Genomic DNA, 22,039 nt, shown 5'->3' on the forward strand with positions numbered 1-22,039 from the left:
GGGTAATGAACAGCATTATCGCTGGGGTGAGCACATTGAAAGCTGCGCAGCGGCCCTCAGCCATTGGTGGGGCAAGGATCTGGAATCCTAGAAACTGTGACCACACCTATGCATCAGAGGCAGAACCGCCCCTGCCTTCTCCACCCTCTTCCCCAAACTGATAACCCCGGTGAGCTGGCCTTCTTCTGACCTTCCCAAGCTGTGTCCTCACTGACACCTGGCGGGATGAGACAGGATGGGTCGCCTGGTCAGAGGGGAAGATGTCTCCCATTCTGGCAGGGAGGCCCCCTGGGGAGCACTCAGGGCAGAGTTTCGCCAAGCCTAGGACCCTGCTGCCCTTGGGCACTTGAACTTGATCTCCTGCCGCCACCCCCGCCACACAGAGGTTGCTCCCCCAGCTCCAAGGCCCGGTGGGGGGCTTGTGAGAGCCAGCGGGTACTTTTCCAGAATTTTGTGAGCTGATTGGGTTTGTTTGGGTTTTTTTAATGTTTATTTTTGAGAGAGACACAGGGCATGAGCAGGGGAGGGGCAGAGAGAGAAGGAGACACAGAATCTCAAGCAGGCTCCAGGCCCCGAGCTGTCAGCACAGAGCCTGACGTGGGGCTTGAACCCACTGACTGAGAGACTATGAGCTGATTGTCAAACAGAGCCATTACTGGGGCACCTGGGTGGCTCCATTGGTTAAGCGTCCACCTCTTGATCTTGTCTCAGGTCGTGATCTCACAGTTCATGGGTTCGAGCCATGAGTTGGGCTGTGCGCTGACAACAACATGGAGCCTGGTTGGGATTCTCTCTCTCCCTCTTTCTCAAAATAACCAAACATTAAAGAGCCATTATTAAAACTTAAGTTATAGAAACTAACAGTTAAATGATCTAAAATAGAAGTAATAAATACTCAAACCCCACCACTCCCTAATTGTCTACTACCCCTCCATCACACACTTGAGGCTGTGTGCACCGCGCGTGTGTAATGGAGAACCACGAAGCTCCACGTTCGGCGGCCCCACGCGGGAAGCCTGGAAGTGGCCGCAGTGGGAGTACTGACACCAGCGAGATCGGCAGAGTCCGTGGAGAGCGGGGTGTTAAGCATCCGCCACCACTAACCTCCACCGCCTCCCCGGCTCCGCGAAGGCCTGTTCTTCACACTTCTAGCAGCACCACTCATCTTGCCGGGTTAGAGAGAGCCAGCAGGCGGGGGGTCCGGAAGGTGTGAGGACCCTGGCAGGAGCCCTGAGCCTCTGCCCCTGAAGATTCGCTTAGTCATCCTGCCGGTATCTCCTCGAGCTGCCCAGAGCCCCCACCCAGGGCCTCGCACCCTGGACAGGCTTCCGGGGCGGGACTGCAAGGACGCGCAGCCTGAGCCCTGCAGGTGGGAAACGGCAGAGGAGCCTTGCCTTTGCCAAGCCAACGACCCCCCAGCAGCGCCACAGGTGGCAGGCAACTGTGCCGGGCATCCCTCCAGGGCGCCCCGTTCCTGAGTGCCGCCATGTGCCCAGGCACCCTCCAGGGAGAACTCATGTACATGGACAAGAAGGTGCCAAGCAGACAGCTGGAGGCGGCCCCGTCTACAGATTGCCTTCTTTTGCCACAAATTTAAATTCTCAGGAATGCCATCATGACCTCAGAGTTGCTAAGGGAGACATCTCTCAAACGGGACCTTTGTCACAGAAGAAAAACTAACGGAGACCACCGAAAGGGAAAGATTGGCCAACTGCACTTTGTTAAATTCAAGGATGTCTGTTCATCAGGAGACCCCACTGATGGAATAAAAAGGCAAGTCACGGATGGAGGGAAGAAATTTGCACTGTGCATAAAACTGACAGAGGGCTGGTCCAGAATGTCCTAGATAAGAAAGGAAAGAGAGACAAGCCAACTACAGAGCAGCAAAGGAACGTGCGCTTCGTGAAAGAGGTTCTCCAGATGACCCTGTTGGCCCATGGAAAAGCATGCAGCCTCATTAGTATCTGGCAGATGAAAATTAAAAGTCACGGTGAACTATCACTACACGCCCATGAAACTGGTAGCACTTTGAGAACAGAATGACAGACGTTGGTGAGGACACAGAACAGCCGAAACTCTTGTGGGAGTATGAACCAGCACTACCTCTCTGGAAAAGAGTTGGGCAACATCTGCCAAAGCTGCACAAACATTTGCTGACCAGCCTGGAAGTTCCCAGCATTGAGCATATTCATCCGCCGAGGGCATGCACTAGAATGTTCCTCACTGCTTTATTCACAGCAGACCCAAATGTCCTGAGGTCACCGACTTGGATATGTTCACAGCGTAGAATACTATGTGGCCGTGAGGAAGAAGAGCCTTAGAACCACACGCTGCAGCAGACTGAATCCCACAAGAACGCCAGGCACAAGAGAGCACATTCCCTAAGAGTTCATGTGTGCGATGTAGTTCATGTGCAAAAGCAGCGGAAATTAGCCTGGGGTGGTGGGTCCCTCTGGGGAGGAGGCCAGTTGTAGGAAAAACACCAGAATCCAAAGTTTAAAATTAAAATAGTACACACACACACACCCCTTGCTGCACTGTGGACTTTCTCTGCTCTGCCTTTTGGAGATAGAAAGTTCAAGAGCGGATAGCATGTCTAAGAAGCCTCTACCTTCCTCATCACACTGCCCTTTCTCAGCCACCAGCCAGGCAGACACCAGCATAATGATTTCATTTTGGCTTCAAGGAAGGTTTCCACTAGTGATTCCATTTTTCATCTCTTTTTAATTTTAATTATATATCAAGAATTTTCGAAGCACTGACTATGTACCAGGCACTGTTCAAAGTATATCATTAATGAACTGACTTAGCCCATTATGCATTCATTCATCCAGACTACTGGGGACTTAAAACTTCACCGACCACTTACTGTAATGCCACTTAGTAAGCTATCAATTAATTCTCACACGAGCCCTTGGGTGAGGGATAGGCTTCTTTTTATTACAGATGAAGCAAAAGTGGTTCAGAGAGGTTAAGTGACTTGCCCAAGGTCACACAGCTAAGTCAGTGACAGAGCTAAGACTCAAAGCCAATGCTGGCATTTCTCCAAAGCACCAGGCTTAGTGACCGCCCGAACCAAATAATCTTTGCAGACTGGTCTCTTAGGCCTCAATGCCAGTGTCATGAATCAGAATCTTAGCCCTTAGACTGAGCCAACCAGTAGAATATTTCACAGAGGTTGTTCAAAACTGGATTCCTGGCCCCACCCTGCACTAGAGTGGAATTCCCTGTCCTGTACACAGTAGGCAAGTAGGGCCTGTCTACAGATGGAGGGAAACCTGACCACCTGGATGGCTCTTGACTCCAGGAAGTGTGTGTCTGTGAAGGGTGGGGGGCGGGGTGGGGGGGGGTGGAAAGCGCCTCCCTCCCAGTTTCTGGGCAAATGTTACTTCTCCTGCTCTGGGAAGCCCTCACTGATCACCCCAGCCTCCACCCTGCAACTGCTCAGCCTTTTTCTTTGCCTTGGCAGTCTTCTTCATGCCCCTGGACAATATGAAATTGTCCTTTCTGTAGGTCAGCGGTAGTTGAAAAGAGGACATTTTATCCTGTCCAGTGTAAGCCTTTCCCTGCCGGGAACGTCGGGGATGTCTGTTGTTCACAGCCTCGTCCCCAGGCCAAGCCTAGCACCCAGGAGGCACCCAGGAAACGATGGGTAGGTGGGCTGGGAGAACCTGACGGCTCCCCAAGAGCCGCCGCGCAGCAACACACCCCGGGCGCCACCCCCGTGCCGCGCAATCCCAGGCGCCTTCCCGGCCGCGGAGGCCGGCGGGGTGGGGCCGGCCGTCATCCATTTACCAGCCTCGCCCCTCCAGCGGGCGCGCGTTAATGAGATTAGCAATTAAAAAGCGAGCGAGCCTGCGGCGGGCGGGCGGCGGCGGCGGCGGCGGCGTGGGGCCACTCCAGGGCCGAGCGGGCGGACGCACCGGCAGCCGCTATCCGAAGCAGCCCCGCGCCGAGCCCGTGGCCATGGAGAAGGCGCGGCCGCTGTGGGCCAACCCGCTGCAGTTCGTCTTCGCCTGCATCTCGTACGCTGTGGGCCTGGGCAACGTGTGGCGCTTCCCCTACCTGTGCCAGATGTACGGCGGAGGTGAGTGCGCCCGAGGGGGTGCGCGCCACTGGGCCCATGCTCCAGGCCGGTAAACTGAGGCGCGCGGCTGCCCAGCTCTTTCCCTGAGCCGTCCTGGGCGGAGGGTGGAGGGAGTGTGCTCTCTGCAACCTCCAACCCCATCCCAGGGGCGGCTGAGCGCCCCCACACCCTTGCCGAGAGCCCTAGGAGGCTCAGGGACCGGTTCCTCCCTGGGGCAGCAGTAGTAGTCAGACTTCTGGTGAGCAAACAAACCTTCTCTTTAAGTGTGAAAAGTGAGCAGGGAATTGTCTTGCTGGGCAGAAACTCCTGATACCAATTTTCAAATCAGACACGTATCCCCAGCAGCAGGTTTGAAACTCAGGGTAAAAGGGTCTTGAGCCAGTTGTTTAAATTTTGTGTTAAAGCATTGGTTTAACCTGGGACCACAGGTGAGGGAGGGGAAAGGGAAATCATTGCAATTCTGTTTTGCAGTTTGGTTCTGTTTTACAAGTGCTTCCTCCCAAGCATCATGCACACTCCCCACATAGACCAACACACGCTCTCGTTTTCCCTTAAGTTACAGAGAACGCGGGGCGGGCGACACCTTCCTGACATGCCACAGAGCCTCTGCTTGCGGCTGTCGCTTTGGAAGGCAGTGTGGCAAGAGGGGGTCGAGCCTCAGCATTAAACAGTTTGTCCTCCTGGGTGGAAAAGGCAGGATGGTCTCCATCCCTTCGTAAGAGTAAAATGTTACTAACTTCCTAAGCCCATAGGGCACCTGGGTGGCTCAGTCGGTTAAGCAGCCGACTTCAGCTCAGGTCATGATCTCACAGTTCATGGGTTTGAGCCCTGCGTCAGGCTCTGTGCTGACAGCTCCGTACCTGCTTGTGATTCCCTCTCTCCCTTTCCCTCCCTCCCTCTCTCTCTCAAAATCAAATAAACTTAAAAGAAAGAAACTTCCCGAGCCATCAACTAAAGGGGACTGATTCAGTAAATTATGGAACATTCGTGTAATGGTGTTCTTCGCAGCCACTAAGAAGTCGTTTTCAGAACTTTCATAGTTTTCTCCCATCACATATTCAGTGGAAGGAGGGGAAGTCAGATTCGAAACTGTGTAAAAGGGTTGATCTCAATTATGTTTAAAAATCTGCTCCAAGAAAAGAGACTAGGAAAAAACTACTCCAAAATGTTAATAATCGTCATCTCAGAGTATTTTTTTTTTTTTTTGCTTTGTACTGTGTGCATGTGTGTGCGCATGTGTGTGATGTCTTCTATAATCAGGAATGTTTTTCACCATAAAGGACAATAAGAGATGTTAGACCAAACTATTAACAAACCCTAACCCGTGTAAAAAGGACCAAGACCTAAAATACTGCCCCCCTTTCCCCTTTCCCCACCAGCTTGAAAAAAAAAAAAAAGACAAAAATTTAATCCACAGAGCTGTTTTTTTTTTGATAGTGCATCTTAATTCTCTGATTCCTTTTTAAAATTTTTTTGATGTTTATTTTTAACTTAAAATTTTTTTTAATTTTTTAATATTTGTTTATTTTATTTTTGAGACCGAGAGGGTAACAGAGTGTGAACAGGGGAGGGGCAGAGAGAGAGGGAGACATAGTATCCGAAGCAGGCTCCAGGCTGTCAGCACAGAGCCACGCATGGGGCTTGAACCTAAAAAACATGAGATCATGACCTCGGCTCAAATGACTGAGCCACCCCGGCGCCCCTCTCTGATTCCTTTATTAACTTGAAGGCCATAAATACATTATAATTATTCAAAGGGCCCGTGTTGCCATATGTTGTAACAGCTTCATAACAGACTTTTCAAAGAATTGTCAGGATGAGATGTCCTGCCCTGCTCGGCACATCCACCCACGATCCCTCTTTCCTGGCTGCGTGTTTTCCGACCATCCGGCCAGGGGCGCCAGGCTCTCCCCTGACTGTCTAATTCCTTGTTTCTAACAACACCATCCCCTGAATAGTCTGCAGGTGACACAGGCAGGCTGGGGTGGTTCTGAAATAGAATACAAGTAGGGAGTTGCTGGAGAACTGCAGGTCCTTAAGGACCCAGGAAAGGAAAGGAGAAATTCTGGGGGCACCTGGGCGGCTCAGTCGGTTGAGCCTCCGACTCTTGATTTTAGCTCAGGTCATGATCTCACAGTTCATGAGTTCAAGCCTCACGCCAGGCTCTGCACTGTCAGTGCAGAGCCTGCTTGGGATTCTCTGTCCCTCCCTCTCCCTCTCTGCCCCTCCGTCGTGCATAGTGTCTGTCTGTCTGTCTCTCTCACTCTCTCTCTCTCAGAATAAATGAATAAGCTAAAAAAAAAAAAGAACTCCTGGGTCTGGTACAGAGTGTGGATGGGTGGATGGATGGCTGATGGCTGACAGACAGGCGGACACGGAGGAGAGGACGGATGGGTGGCTGGCTGGAGGTGCCCAGGGTGGGCAGATATAGGCTGGGCGGGTGGCACCCTCTTAAGCATAAATGCCTACAGAATAAAGATGAAACAGCTCATCGGGGCCCACAGTAAGGGCTTCATCATCCCCCAACACCTGCCCCTATTTCCACCCCATTTCCTGCCATTCGTCTCCCAGCCCCACCACCTATTCTGGACAGTTCTCTGTGGAAATGGTATTCTCTATTTCCTCCACCTGGGAGGCTGCTGTCAGCCTGGAGCCCCTGTCCTGGTCTCCCCCCGGCCCCACGCGCGAAGCCACCAGGTCAGAGCAGGCGCCGATGAAAATTTGTCGGATGGACAAGCAAGCTTTGTTGGGAAAAGTGCAGGGTGTGTGAGGCGGGGCTGCTGGTGGTTTCTCCCCACCTTTCCCTACCGGGCAGTGTCACCTATTGAAAAGTGATTTATGTGGCCCCAGATCCAGGTGGTGTGCAGACCCATTCTTGTCCCCAGAGCTAAAAGGTGAACCACCCACATCATAAAAGGCTCCAGAGGAGTGTTTAACCTCCTTCTAGACAAGCCCCGTCCAGCCAACAAAGAACTTGTTTATAAACGCCAGAGCCAAGCTGTGCCAAAATACTTCCCAGAATAAAACGGATTAGGGGCTCTGTGCTCCCTTCCACGGGGCTGTGCCCGTGACCAGAGGGCTTGTCCTGCCCTTCCGAGCCAGGCCGGGCACGAGGAATGTTAATTCTGAAAGATTACATTCTGGGTACCAACCACCGCCGTTCAGCACGCCAGTGCTAGGGAAAAAATAGCCTCTTCTTGAACGAGTCACCTGGTCCGGTGACCGTGTCAGGGTGTAAGATGGTGTGTTTCCAGAACAGAACCGGGATCCAAACGTGCTGTGTATGCCCGTGTGGAGAATAGACACCCCTGCGGCTGACTTGTGTATAAACCCACTCGAGGGCTCAAGTCGTGGAAGAAACATGGCCCACTGAGGACCCCCTGCCCCCTGAGGTGACAATGTGGATGGTTTTCCCCCCTAAGCTTTCTCTCTATTATACTTGAGCTGCGAAGAGGAAGAAATCAGAGGGCACCTGCCTGTGTTGGTTGGATGACACTCAGACTGGCTGTCCCATGGCCCCTCAAAGCCCCCCTTCCCCCCCCACCCCGCGGCTCCTCCCTGGTGCTTAGAGCATCGCATCTATGCCTGGGGAGCCCCATAAACTGCAGGTCTGTGGTCCCTGCCCCTAAAGATCCGACTCAGGTCTGTGGTGAGACAAGGGCAGGATCTGCCTTTCTACCCGCGTCTCTAAGCGGAACGGGCACTGCGGGGCCGTGGAGCACACCTCAGACGGAGGTCAGGGCTGCTCCTGTGCCCCCTGGGGGCCACCGCCAGGTAGTGGGATGCTGGGGAATGCTGGTCAGCTGCCTGGGAGGGTGCTGGGGGGAGAAGAAAGACCTAATGTGTCATCATCTGATGATTATCGCAGCGTAAATGCTCCCACGGTGGCCGATTTCACACTGTGATGTCCCGAGGACGTTTCCCCACGTAAGGTCCCGGCAGGTGGGGGTGGCAGAGGTGTGCGTGCCCGGCCTGGGCCTGAGTCACGCCAGCTCCATGCGCAGGGCATGGCCGGGCAGGTGGACAGGTGGCAGGCGCTGCTGCTCACCATACAGGGGGTGCTGTGTGCACACGCACGTGTGTGCGCGTGTGGGATGGAGACCTGGGTTTCAGGGCTTGTAGGGAATGGAACACGTGAAGTTTCCCAAGGCGGCTCCAGATGCGGGGTCCCGGCAGTGAGAGCATGTGGTCAGTGAGTCCGTGGAGCAGCCACGCCTGGTGCGCGTGCTGGGGTTTCCGGACTCCGGGCCGAGAGCCAGTGCATGCAGGGCCCCAGCTTCAGGCACCGTGCTTCCTGCGGCCACTTAGAGATGGGGCACAAGTCCAAAGAAGCAGAGGGGCTCCTGGAGGCACGGCTGGGGCTCAGGCCCCTCGCACGTCTGAGCCGGGGGTCTCTCCAGACCCCCAGCGTCGGGGCCTCGTCTTCTGATGGAAGCAGAACAGGAGCGACTGCTGCGGAGGGGAGTCCCAGGCCCGGGCTCGCCCCGACTCAGGGCTGTGACCCTCAACCTCGGCTTCCCCTGCGCCCCGGAGGCGGCCTGGCCAGCCACCTGCGGTCTGCAGTGTCCCCCGCTCCCCAGAGAAGCCCTTGTGGCTGTTAGCCCCGCCCCCAAATGTCTGGTGCCCTCCCTCTGCTGGGTGTCCCCCATGCTGCTCATGCTCTCCAGGAAGCCTCCTCCTCCCTCAGTTAAAAGGAACTCTAAAGCCATGTCTTACTGTGCACAGCACCATGGGCGCAGACACGGCTCCCCCACCCCCCACAGTGGGGAGGAAGAGCCCTGGCCAGGACTCAGCATCCACCTGCCAGAGGAGAAGGCTCTACCCCGTCTGCACGTTAGCATCACCCAGGAGCTGTGAGTCATGCCGACGTCCGTCCTGCCGCAGATCCTGATCGAGTCGGTCTCACGTGTGGCCTGAACGTTAGTTGTAAAGCTCCGCAGGGGATCCAGCTGGGCACGGGGACGAGAATGGCCGTCTTCTAGCCTTTTCCAAACAGGAAGGAGCATAGAAAATTAAACACTCACCAAGAGAAACATCCTAGGAATTTAATTTCAGTCCTTCAACAAGTACTGCTGGAGTATCTGCCACGGGCCAGGGACAAAGGTGGTCATCACCTTGAGGGTGCCGCCCCATGAAAGTGCCCCTTCCACATGGGGCAGCAGAGCTTCCGCAGACGGTTCTTTGGGAGGCTTCACTGAAATGAGGAAGGACTAACTGCCCGAGAGAACCCAGGAAGGCTTCCGGTGGTGGTGGCATTTCATCTAGGCCTTGGCTGAGGAGTCTGAGCTCATCAGGTAGATTTGGGGGCAAATTCGTGGTAGACCATTTGGAAAATAGAGAAATATACAAAAAAGAATACAAAATCACCCCCAATTCCAATACCCCTTGACTGTTATTTTTTTCCCTTAAAAAAATTAAGAGCATATTTTGTATGTAATTTAGTGTTTTGCTGGTTTTACCTCACCTCTGACACTCATTTCCAAAATCATTCGATACTCTTCAAAACCACGAACTTCAAACAGCTCCGTGGGATGCCGTGTACATACGTGACAGCTAACGTACCCATTCTCCAGTGCGGAACCTTATCTCACAGATAGGGGCTAGGCGTTCAATATGCTATATGAACACCTCGCAAACTATATGTCTAGGTGTCCAGCACATTCGCATCAGGTGTGTCTTGGACTAGGCTGGCTCCTAGCATGAAGGGGGAGGGAGCCAGGCAGGGACCCTCCTCCATGTCCTCTGCTGGTTACAACCGTGTCGAGCCAGCCCTTGACCCACCGAGGGTACGCCAGAGGCCTTCCTGGGAAGTAAGTACTTTCTGCCAACTCAAGATCTCAGCCAACTTGTCCTTGTGAATGGGCTGCCAGGGCTGCCCGACACGGTGAAATCCCTGCGTCGGGGGGTGGGCTTCCCTGGGGAGAGGGACAGGCATCCCCCCTGCTAGGAAAGGCTGCTCTGTCCCCGGGGTCCCCTTCTCAGGGTGCGTCTCTCCTCCCCCTGCCCGATTCTCCCTCGGATTCTGGGAGACATGATTAAACTTCGCACAGGTGGAGGCTGAGCTAAGGACGCCCAGGTGTGACGCGCTCGGCTGCAGATGGGGCTGAACGACCGCGGTGTTCCGTGGGGCGAATCCTCCAGGCTCGAACCCTGGGACCCGTGTCCCCGGACCTCCAGAGAGCCCACTAGTTCTGCCCCCCTGGCACATAGGACACGATAGCTCACAAAACTTTAATTTTTTTTCTTTTTTTTTTTTTTAACCTGGGACTAGTGAACCCTTTCAGAAACACGGCCAGGGAAGCTTCTGGTAGAACTTGTTGCTGTTCCGGATGCTGTGCCGGCAGACTTCTGTCCTGCTAGGTTCTCCCCGGAGTTACAGGGAGAGCTTGGGCCTGCTGTCCGGGCCTCGTCGCCCATCCTTCCCACTTCATCCTTTCTCCCTGAGCTACAAGGTATTTTCTAAAGGTGGTGGGGTTTTTTTGTTGTTGTTTGTGTGTTTGGGGTTTTTGGGGTTTTTGGGGTGTTTTTTTTTTTTTGCTTATTGCCTCCCTTGGCTTTAAATTTACCTGCCATATTTTTTTCATCTTCATACATTTGTTTTCTTCTTAGAAACCAATGTTCCTCATCATCGCCTGCTGCTCTTCCATAAACACAGGGTCCTCCTGGCCCTTAGAGATCAGGTACTAGAATTCTACCAATTTCTTCTGTTTCTCATGGCAAATCGACTTCAGAGGAAGGCGGTTGCCCTGAGGCCTTAGAGCAGCCCTTGTATTTTGATCTACGATGTGTTCTCATAGATCCAAAGACTTCCTTCTGAGGGCTCAGCCTTTCTGAGGGAGGCGCAGGTCACTGCCAACCTGCCCAACATCCGTGTTATCTAATAGAGCCACAAGATAAAGCGAGAGTTCATAGGAACCTTAGATGAAATTTTAGCAACATGATGAACTGTACCAGGCCTCTCTGTCACCTCTCTCTGGTAATGGCTTCGCACGTGGCCCACGCAAGTAGAACCACCATCAGAGAGCCACTTACCATCAAGCAGTCATTCAGCAAACACTGAGCACCTACTCTGCATCTGGCCCTCTGTTAGAGGCTGGAGATTCAACTCTGAGCCAGGCAGACCCCATCTCGGTGCTGGGGAGCTGTTTAGGGAAGTAGGGGTGAAGAGAGCAGTGGACGCTCAGTGAGCAGGGGCTGTGACGGGGGCACCCCACGTAGCTTCGGGTGACCTGGAAAGGTCCCTGGAGGAAGTGAGGCGCGTGGAAGTCCTGGTGAGGCCTGAAGGATTCCGTCGCGCCTCCGGCTAACACTCCCTGTGCCCTGCTTGCTGCCAGCTCCGTTCTGCGCAGGGCAGGCAGCGGGAGCCTCTGTGCTGAGGGGAGACTGACCCCAAGCAGCCAGCTAGCGCCGCAGTAGGGGTCTACATGGGTTACTGCTCGGAAGGAAGGCCCGGCGGGGCGAGAAGGTGGAGGACCATCGCGGCCTGGGGACGGTCGTCACTAAGGAGCACCGGGAAGGCCCCTCTGAGGAAGGCAGGTTTGGCAGAGAAACGGGAGAAGGGAGAAAGCACCCCGGGCTGAGGGAACAGCAAGGGCAAGCGTGCAGAGGCCGGCCCGACGGGAAGGGCCACGCGGCTGCGGGGGCGTGAGGGAGGCCCCCAGACCTGCGGCTCAGAGTCGGGGGCGGGAGCGTGGGTGTTATTCCAGGTGTGAGGAGAAGCCAAAGAGGGTTTGCCCAAGTGGGAGGGCAGGGGACGGGGCGGCAGAGAGTGACACAGTCTGACAATAAGCTGTTGGGGGCAGCTGTAGAGTGGACTCGAGAAGACCAGCATCAAGAGGACCGTGGCCGCGGGGCGCCTGGGGGGCTCAGTCAGTTAAACGTCCGACTTTGGCTCAGGTCATCATCTCTCGGTTCGTGAGTTCAAGCTCCGTGTCGGGCTCTGTGCTGACAGCTCGGAGCCTGGAGCCTGCTTGCGATTCTGTGTCTCCCTCTCTCTTCCTCCACTGCTCATGCTCCGTCTCTCTCTCTCTCTCTCAAAAATAAAGATTTTTAAAAAAAATTTTTAAAAAAAGGACTGCAGCTGAGACATCGTGGCAGGTGCTGGGAGGCAGCAGTGAGTAAGAATTCTCTAGGCTCAGAGCTGTCTTTGTATCCTCGGAATGTGAGTGTCCTCAGTGACTGTGAACACCCCCTCACCCAGAGAAATGCAGACGCGCAGGGGCCAGGCCACCCACTGGCCCTGACCTACCTCTGCATGAGAGACCAGCCTAAAACCTGAGGACTGAGAAGGAAGGATGGAATTAGAAAGTCACCGCTCAGCAACCGACGCGAGAACGTTGTTCCCGGGAAGATTCCAGCTAAATCTGGAGGGCAGAGGCCTGACGGTCAAGGGACGGCAACCTTATCTCAATATCTCCTAGCAAAACATGTGATTGTTTCCAAAGGGCAAACAGGAACTTTCCGAAGAGGCACCCAGCAGACCCCCATCTTGACCGAGTGAGCAGAGTTAACCTGGCCGGGAAGGGGGTGAAGCGGCATCGCCTGCCTCTGGACAAAGACCCAGGTCGCTTCAGGGTTCCTGCCAAAACCCAAAGCAAGGGACATTCCACAGAGCGATTGGTGAGTCCTGTCCCACAGGTCAAGGTCATGAAAGACAAGGAGAGCCTGAGAGGCTTTTCCGGATTGAAGGTGACTGATGAGATGTGACCTTAGATGCCATGTGTGATGGTGAGACCGGAGGGAGGGCAGGGGTGGGGTAGGGGGTCGGATTCCAGAGAAGTCTGTAGGTTAAATGACAGTGCTGCTTCTGTGTCACTCTCCCGGTTCTGGTCCTTGCCCCGGGATCATGCAAGAGAATGTCCTTGTTTTTAGGAACTTCACGATGAAGTGTGGAGAAGGTAAAAAAACAGAGAGGGGGAAGGGGGCATAGTGGCGAAAGGTGAATTCTTTCTCACCGTTCTGGGGGTGACTGGGCGTTTCTCTGCCGGCTTCATCGGGCCTGGCTCTCATGGCGGCATCCGCTGGCGGGTTGGACTGGGCTGGAAAGCCCTCACACGTGGGCACTCGGGGCTGAGTTGGATGGGCCCTCAGTTCTCCTCCACTGTGGCTTTTCATCCCCGGGTCCCCTGGACCACCTTCCAAATATGGCAGCCTCAGGGCGCTCGCTCCAAGAGGTGGTGGTGCAGCTGTAAGGCATCCTGAGACCCAGGCTCTAGAACCACCATGGTGTCCTTTCCCCCACATCCTGTTGGATGAGCTGGTCCCAGGAGCAGCCCAGATTCACGGGTGGGGGAGAGAGGAACCTGTTCACAGGAGCAGCTTCAGAGAACATGCCACCATATTGGATCTCTCACAATGTGCCCCATCCAGACATGCGGGAGTGAAGGCCTGTGTCCGCCTCTCCCTGATGATAGGGTCTCCTCATGCTAAGGCGGTGTCAGAGGTTTTATTTTATCATTTTATCATTCTATCATTCTATTCTATTCTATTCTATTCTATTCTATTCTATTCTATTCTATTCTATTCTATTCTATTCTACTAGGCTTCACGCCTAGTACAGAGCCCAACACAGGGCTTGAACTCACAACTCTGAGATCAAGAGGCAGACGCTTAACCAACTGAGCCACCCAGTTGCCCCTCAGAGGTTTTACATCAAAGGAACATGGGGAGCAGTCCAGTGGGAAGAGAGTCGGTTAGTGAACTCGTTTTCAAACTGATCACAAAACTAATTTTTCTATTATTGTGATATATGTACCCGCAGAAAAATACACTTGTCGGTGGACAGCTCTATGAGTTTTGATGAATGCGTGGTTGTATTACCACCACCAAATAACACCCCTTATAGTCAGCCTTCCGGTCCCAATGTCCCACAGCCGTAGGTCTGTTTTCTGTCCCCACAGGTTCACCTTTTCTAGAATGGCATATAAATAGAGTTGTGCAGTAGGTAGCCTTTTGAATCGGGCATCTTTAACTCAGCATAATACTTCTCAGAGTCTCTGATCTTATTGCATGAAATTGGTAGTCTGTTCCTTTTCACTGGCTGAATAATATTTCATTGTGTGGATGTACCAGAATTTATTTCCGCTCACCCAATGGACAACAATTGAGTTGTTTCTGGTTTTTGATGACTCTGAATGGAGCTACTATAAACATTCATGTACAGATTTTTATATGAATGTACATTTTCATTTTTCTAGAGTAAACACACAGAAGTACACTTGCCGAGCTGTATGGTGAGTGAGAGTTTAGCTTTATAAGAAACTGCCAAACCTTTCTCGTTTTACATTCCATTAGCAATGCGCGGGTGTGTCCCATGGTTCCTCGCCAGCACTTAATGTTATCAGCCTTTCTTTTTTTTTTTTTTTCTTTCTTCAGCCTTTCTTACTTTAGCCATTCCAAGAGGTATGCAGTGGCATCTCATTTGGTTGGAATTTGCTTATTTTCATAAACGCTGGTGCTGACCATCTTTTCATGGGCTAATTTCCATTTGCATATCTTCTTTTGTACCTTTTTTGAATGGGTTCCTTTTTTTTTTTTTTTTTATCATTGATGAGGTTTGAGGGTCCTTTATAAATTCTAGATGCTAAGTCTTTCCCAGATACGGGTTTCACAAGAGTCTCTCCCAGTCTTTAGCTTGCCCTTTTCACTTTCTGAACCATACCTTTCACAGAACACAATTTTAAAATGAAATCTAAGTCATCAATACTTTTCTTTCATAGATAGCACCTTTGATGTGGTATCCAAGAAATCTTTGCCTAGCCTGTGGTCAGAGAGCTGTTCTCCTGGGCTATCTTCTAGAAGTTTTGTAGTTTTGAGCTGTGCATATAGGTCTGTGACCCATTTTGAGATTTGGGAGAGGATGTATAAAATGGGGGATAGGGGTTGAGATTCATTTTTTTTCTGTGAAAGGGCATTCGGTTGTTCTCACATCACATATTAAGAAAATAGTCACCAAGCAAATTTGCTGGGATCGTGTGTCGGGGTAGTTGGAGGCTGGGTAATGGACATGACCGATGGGCAGGCCTCGCGAGCCCCCATGCCGCCACCTGGGCACCAGGCCTTGGAGTCCCAGCTTCCTGTGGGCCGTGGGCCATCGGCCCGGTGCTGCCATGGACCTTGCGGGCCTCACGGGGTTACTGTTTAACATCTCGGGTGAAAATGAGCCTTTCCGGGACCCACTGAGGGTCTGAGTTGTTGCCCCAAGTAGGGGGGTGCGAACACAGCCTTTATTGTCGGCTCTGTGGGTGGGAGCCCCCACCCAGCAGCCGGCCTCTTGGATTCTTCGCTCCTGAGAAGCACCTGGTAAGACGTCCAAACACATCTCTGCAGGGCAGGGAGGGAGCAGGCCCGGCAGTCGTCAGAGCAGAGTCCAGAAGCGGAGGGTAGCACTTGCCACAGGCCCCGTGTGAGCAGGGAGGATGCAGCCGGGCACGTGAGGCCCGATGGTCCCTTGCGCACGGCCGTGCCTGTCTCCCCACAGCGGCAGGTGGATGGCTCTGCCCGCTCGGCTTGGCCCCGGCACAGCCACTCCACTCCTGGGATCTCCATGCCGAGGAAAGAACGCAACACGTGCACCAGGCTCAGTCCCACTGCTCTGTTTAGAAGGGCAGGGACCTGGCCACAGCCCAGTGTCTGAGCACCTATGAAGTGAGTGCTGTACGGCTGCTCAAGGGTGACATGAGTGGCGTGTTGTGGTCGGGGGAGGAAGGCAGGCTCTGGGGCAGCACCTACGCACGACGGAGGCAGTTTTGTAAATATCAGATGTTCACGGAAGCATGTATGTTTGATTCTTTACCTGAACACTTTTGGAACCTTCTGTAACCCGCCCTTAATCCCTGCAGCTGTAATGTCAGGGTTTTATTTTAATCAGGAGTCCTGCCCTCTTCTCCTCTGGGACCTTTTCCTGGGTTCACTGCCAAGGAGCGGGGAGCAGGGAGTGGGGGATGAGCAGGACTTCAGGGAAGGAGGGGCAGGGCTTCGGGCAGGCCTGTGCAGAGCCCACCCCGCACACTGCCCACCTCTGTCTGGGTGCCAGCAGTGGGGAGGGTTTCCGTAGCTCCGTCCACACCCCTGGCTCCCTACTATCCACACAGGCCCTTATCTGCAGGTGGCTCCTTGGAACCAGTGGGTTTTAAATTTGTGTTCTAGTCTTCATTAAAAGAAAACGTCAAGCGGAGGGCTGCCGTCTAAAACATACAATGGAGGCGCTCTATAAAAGGAGATGGTGGCCTAGGCTCTGTCTGTTGAGGACCCCTTGTCTCCCCTGGCTCTGCCATTGGTTCCTACAACAGAAGATGGAATCGGGTGTCTGGCAGAGGGGCTGGGACAGCTGAGCATTGAAGGAGACACTCAAGGGGTTTGGGACAGGAGCAATTTATCACTCAGGATGGAAGTATTTAAACTTTTTAATTGACAAGTCTGCATGTCATCCATGGATAAATGGATGAATGGACAGATGGATAAGTAGAAAGATAAAAAGGATATAAGGGTGGATGGATGGTTGGATAGGTAGATGGGTGGGTGGTTGGATGGACGGGTAGATGGGTGAGTGGGTGGGTGGATGATTGGATGGGTGGATAGTTGGGTGGATAGGTGGATAGTTGGGTGAGTGGATGGATGGGTGGTTGGATGGATGGGTAGATGGATGGGTGGGTGGATGAATGAATAGAAGAAAATGGATACATGACATATGGGTAAGGGGGAAGTGGAAAAGGTGGAAGAGAGTGAAGGCAGAAGGATGGAGGAGGAATGGGAATGTGGGAGGAGGGGTGGATGGAAAGGCAGAATGAAGGAAGGGAAGGGGTGTGTGTGCGTGCACGGAGGTCGGGTGGGCTCCAGAGGAAACCTCATCAGTGATGGGCGGGTCTTGGCTCTGGACACCCACAGGCAGCTTCCTGGTGCCCTACGTCATCATGCTTATTGTGGAGGGCATGCCCCTCCTGTACCTGGAGCTGGCAGTGGGGCAGCGCATGCGGCAGGGCAGCATCGGTGCCTGGAGGACCATCAGCCCCTACCTCGGTGGTGTTGGTAAGTGGGCGCTCTGCAGTCCTCACCTACCTGGAGAGTCCTCCTCCTGGATCCTGGGCCGCAGCGGGTGTGGGTAGGAGCCCGTTGGCAGCGCAGCCAGAGCAAGGGGCAAGTGCAGGGCCCAAGAGCGAGCCCAGGAGGGGGTGCCACAGAAAGTCAGCTGAGGAAGGGGGGGTGCACCCCCTCCGGGGAGCTGACACCACATTGCTTCTCCTCTGTCAGCCTCAGCTTGCTCTTCTGTAGAAGGAAGTGGCCGCCCAACCAAGGAGCCGTAACTCAGTGTCCCAGCAGCTTCCACTCAGAACTAACTGGTCCTTGCTAATGATCAATAATGGCTCCCTCTCGTGAGCACCTACTACGTGCTGGGTGCCCGCCTGTACGGTATATGCACACGGCACCTCTCAGCGGTGGTTAACCCACCCTGCACAACCCTCATGTTCCAGGGCGGCCTGTGGGCAGGAGGAACTTGGGCCAGCATTTGGCCCTGGTCTCTTCTGCTCAACGCTCCTGCCCCTGGACAGGCAGGGAAGCAGAGCGGTGTTTCAGGAGCAAGGAGGGTATACACTGGCATGGGATTTAGTCTTGAGGCACAAGAACGGTGTCCGTGGCCTCAAACATCATCTTGAAACCCAAACTGCCTCCTCATCTCGAAGGGCTGTTAATTTTTAACAAGGAGGTGTGTGGTTTTACAGTCTGCCCAAGTAATCAATCACAGAGGGCTTCTCTGAGGTGGCATTTGCTGCCTAATAGGAAAGATACCAGATGTTTGTGCCAAGCAGCAGCGCTGGTGAATGTTTAACAGCCAGCTCAGGGGTGGGTGGGGGTAGGGGAGGCCTGTGTGCAGCATTCCCTGATGCCCGAGGTGTAAATACTTCTGCCACAACCAATTGCAGACTACCCACGAGATGTCCCAGAGGGTGGGGATGGGCAGAGGTGCCCACGGTGTGGGCTGGCCAGGTCGGGGCAGACCTGTCCCTCCACTGGGGACACTCTTCCTCAGAGCCCTGTTCCTGGCCACCACAAGGCAGGGTTTGGCACAAGTGACTCACATCAGGTAAGCCACAGGGGGAGCACCTGTGACGTCTAGCATCAGAGTGGCACTTGGCAGTGGCAGCCTAAGTTCTTTTATTTTTTTTAATGTTTTTTATCATTTATTTTTGAGAGAGAGACAGAGTGTGAGCAGGGGAGGGGCAGAAAGAGAGGGAGAACAGGATCTGAAGCAGCTCTGAGCTGTCAGCACGAGCCTGACGCGGGGCTCGAACTCACGAGCTGTGAGATCATGACCTGAGCCGAGGTTGGCGCTCAACCGACTGAGCCCCCCAGACGCCCCGACTCACGCTAAGTTCGAATCCAACTTCGCCACTTGACGGCTGGGTGAGCTTGGGCAGTGTCTGTGCCTCGATGTTCCCTCCCGTGAAGTGGAGGTGATAATGCCCCCCTGACAACATAGCTGGGAAGGTGTAAAGCACAAAGGATGCTTAGCACAGCACCTGGCACTTAGGTCTCAAAAAAATGGCATCAGCCTCCCGTCCGCAAAGCCTGGGAGTGAGTTTGCGGGAACAGACTATCCCTTCCAAGGTGCTCGCAGGTGCCTGGACGTGGCTGCCCTTCTCACACACCTGAGAAGGAGAGTCTGCTCTCCTGGGGCTGTCACAAGGCATGTCCCGCGGGGGGGAGTGGGGGGCTCGCGTACAGGACGGGACCGGGCAGGTGGACCCGGGGGGTCCTCAGCGCCCCTCTCCCCCTCACAGGCCTTGCCAGCGTGGTGGTGTCTTTCTTCCTGTCCACGTACTACAACATCATCAACGCCTGGGCCTTCTGGTACCTTTTCCACTCCTTTCAGGTGAGCGAGAGCAGCTGGGCGGGGGGGGGGGGGGGGGGGGGGGGGGGGGGGGGGGGGGGGGGGGGGGGGGGGGGGGGGGGGGGGGGGGGGGGGGGCGGGGAGGGGCCACGCCCCCTGCGGGGTGCAGACCCCCTGCGGCAACTGGAGGGCTCCTGAGCCTGGCACCGCAGGACCCTGCTACTGTGTGTGTGCGTGCTTCCGGGGGGCAGGTTTCTGGCTTACGTCACGCACTCTCTGAAAGATGTGACCCCCTAAAATATTAAGCACCACCAGATGCTCCAGGGGAGAATGTGTGGAGAGAGCCCCCAACCCAGTAAGACAGCAGGAGGGCTCCCCCTCCCCCTCCCAGCTCTCGCAGCCTCCTGACTCCAGGCGGAGCCCCTGCGTTTCCCTGCAGACCAAAGGTCTTCTGGAATGACCATTGGCATCCCTGTAGCACAGTAGGGCCTACTCCCAGAGATAAACATTTTAAACATGTACTTCTGATTTACAGCCATAGCTGACGCTCATGGCAGAATATGGGAAGGGACTGCCCTCCGTAACAGCCTTCTCCATCTCAGGCAGAAGCTTCCCCCCCCACCGCCCCCTGGGCAGGTGCCACACCCTTTGCCACTAAACCCGACCTTTACAGGACAGACACTATCCCCAAGATCCAAAAGCAAGACAGGGCTGGCCAGGGACTGTGGAATAGCCCCAACTTGTGGGGGCCACTCTCTGGAGCACTTGGGCACAGCCTTGAGTCTTGGGCGCCCCAAGGAATGCCTGGGTGAATGACGTCAGTCATCAGAACGTGGCATCTACACTCAGAAGATGCTACCGTTCTAACAAAATCAGGATTATTTGACCATCTTCCCAAGGTGAAAATAAGGTGGTCTCAAGAAATGAGACCCGTTTTCCTAACTCTCAAGTGTGAGGACCAGCAATTCCTGAAAATCATTCGACCATCCATTCTTTCTGTCCTTCCCAGGCCCCACAGGCTTCTCCTTTAGTCTCCCCCACACCCCACCCCCCGGAGCTCTCCTCCGTGGTCACGTATGAACTGTCACCACAGCCCTGTGATGTGGGTGCCCCGGAGGCGGAGGGGAGCTGAGTAGCTGTGAGACTGGATGCCAGCAGCCTGGCCCCAGGGGCTGAAGCCTGTCCACTCCCCTCCCCCCCATTAGGCTTCCCAGCCTCCTGTCTAGGACTGTCTAGGACCTTCCCCAGAAGGACCACAGGAGGGGCGGGGGGGGGGGGGGGGGGGGCTATTAGAAAAGCAGATGCAAAATGCGAGCCCAACCCACTGATTTGGAGGAGGGAGGCCGGCTGCTGGGGAACGGTCAGTTTAGTAAGTCCTTGCGTGTGCTAAGGTCCCTCCATCCTGGCTGTGCACCAGAACCCTCCCGCCGGGGAGCTTTCAAAACTCAGATGCTATGGGCCCCACCCAGACCGATGAAATCGGAGCCACTGCGGGTGCAGCCTGGGTACAATATTGTTTCTAAAGCCTCCTTACCCTCTGGGATGTAGTCATGTACCACGGCTGGGAAGCAGGCCAGGCCGGGCTGGCTCCGCAATGGTCCAGTGGACCGGCCAGTCTGTGCCGCACAGCAAAATGGCCGCAGGGGCCGTGGACTGAGTAGCTCCCCAGGGCTCCGAGTCCACGAGGGACCCTCCCACCTGCCAGGCCGTGGTGCTGGTCACTGTGGAGCATCTCAGTTGGCTCCACACGGCCATTCTCTCCATGAGTCTTCATCACTCAGCAGTGTGGCCGAAGGTCTTTTACACATCAGCTGGTTCCCAGTCTGACAACAAGGGCAACGAGGCCCCAGGAAGCCCAGGCTGGGAAGGGCCATTGTGTCACGTCACTGCATTCTGTTGGTCGGAGCAGGTCACGGGCCGGCCCAGGTTCACGGGGAGGGACAGCAGATGCCACCTTCCCGTGGAAGGAACCATTGGGTGCCATCTTTGGAACTATTCAGGGTCAAAGCTAGAAACTGACTTGAATTTCAACAGGCCAAGGACCCCCCGACCCTGCACAGGTCACAAGTGTTTTCTAGGGGGACAAAGCAGGGCCCCAGCTACTCACCAGCAGAGTGGCCCTGGCCCACCGGGTGACATCTGTTTCCTCTGAAACGCACAGATGGAGCCCAGCGGCCCCGGACGTGCTTCAGTCAGTGGAGAACTTATGTCTAATGCCATCTGAACTTGCAGGATCCGGATACAAGCAAAAATGATTGACGTGGGGCTTGGCAGAGTGGAGGTGGGACTCCTACCCTTCCTCCTTCCCCCTCCCCAGAGCCAAAATTAAATCCACCGCCTGCCCCTTCCTGCCACCTCTATCCTGTTCACTGTGCACGCATGTTTAGGCTCTTTTGTTCCTAAGTGACAGAGAAGCCAGTTCAAACTGGCTGAAGCAGAAGAGGCTCTTACTGACTCTGCAACGTGCAGGAGGGGAACTGCTTCAGGCATAGCTTGACTCAGGTGCCAATGAAGTCAGCAGTGCCAGATTCTCTCTGTTGTAGGCACACAAGATGCCTGCAGGGAGGCTGAACCTCACTCCTGCCTAACTTCTAAACCCGGGGTCTGTTGTGGGAGATGCATGTCTCCACCACCAGTGAGGGCAGGACCTGAGTCTCATTCAAGCCAGGACTTACTAGGAATGTGCAAAATTAAGCCACGTCCCCCCAAATGAGAACAGATTGAGGCGATTTATCCAGAGCTTGCGATCGCTTGACTTTGGCAGAGAGCCCAGGGCGGGCAGAGGAATGGAGACAGTGTGTCGGAGTCAGTGGGGGTAAAAGGCAAGGCTTCAGGTGTGCCCGGATTGGAAGGCGTGGGGGACTGTGAGGGCTATCTGGGCGACGGGGGGAGCAGATCTGGCTTCCTCCGGTTCGTCTGGGGTTGGGAAGCACACAAGCTAGGGAAACTGGCTGTCCCCGCCCAGGTCCTGCCCACCCCACTCCAGGCCACTTACTGCAAGATGCTGTGGCCGGAGTCGGTGGGCCCATCGCTGGCAGAGGTGTGGATTCTATTGTCCTATTGTCGTAGACGGCCTGGCCATTGTCCGTTTGGCCCAGCCTCTAGGACCCATGGTCAAGCCAGGA

General features: G+C 54.5%; 1 protein-coding gene across 3 annotated transcripts in view; it reads left to right on the forward strand.

Moving 5' to 3' along the window:
• Nucleotides 1–3,966: 3,966 nt before the first annotated feature.
• The window catches only part of SLC6A20 (solute carrier family 6 member 20), a 35,119-nt gene continuing 17,046 nt past the window's right edge, over nt 3,967–22,039 (forward strand). For all 3 annotated transcript variants that reach the window (XM_039228282.1, XM_039228283.1, XM_039228284.1), the window contains exons 1-3: nt 3,967–4,087; nt 16,973–17,113; nt 18,865–18,956. In XM_039228282.1, the coding sequence (XP_039084213.1) occupies nt 3,967–4,087; nt 16,973–17,113; nt 18,865–18,956 (354 nt within the window). The remainder of the gene's footprint in view (nt 4,088–16,972; nt 17,114–18,864; nt 18,957–22,039) is intronic.

The sequence above is a fragment of the Hyaena hyaena genome, unplaced genomic scaffold, assembly GCF_003009895.1.
Source record: "Hyaena hyaena isolate Hyena2069 unplaced genomic scaffold, ASM300989v1 scaffold_30, whole genome shotgun sequence".
NCBI lineage: Eukaryota > Metazoa > Chordata > Mammalia > Carnivora > Hyaenidae > Hyaena > Hyaena hyaena.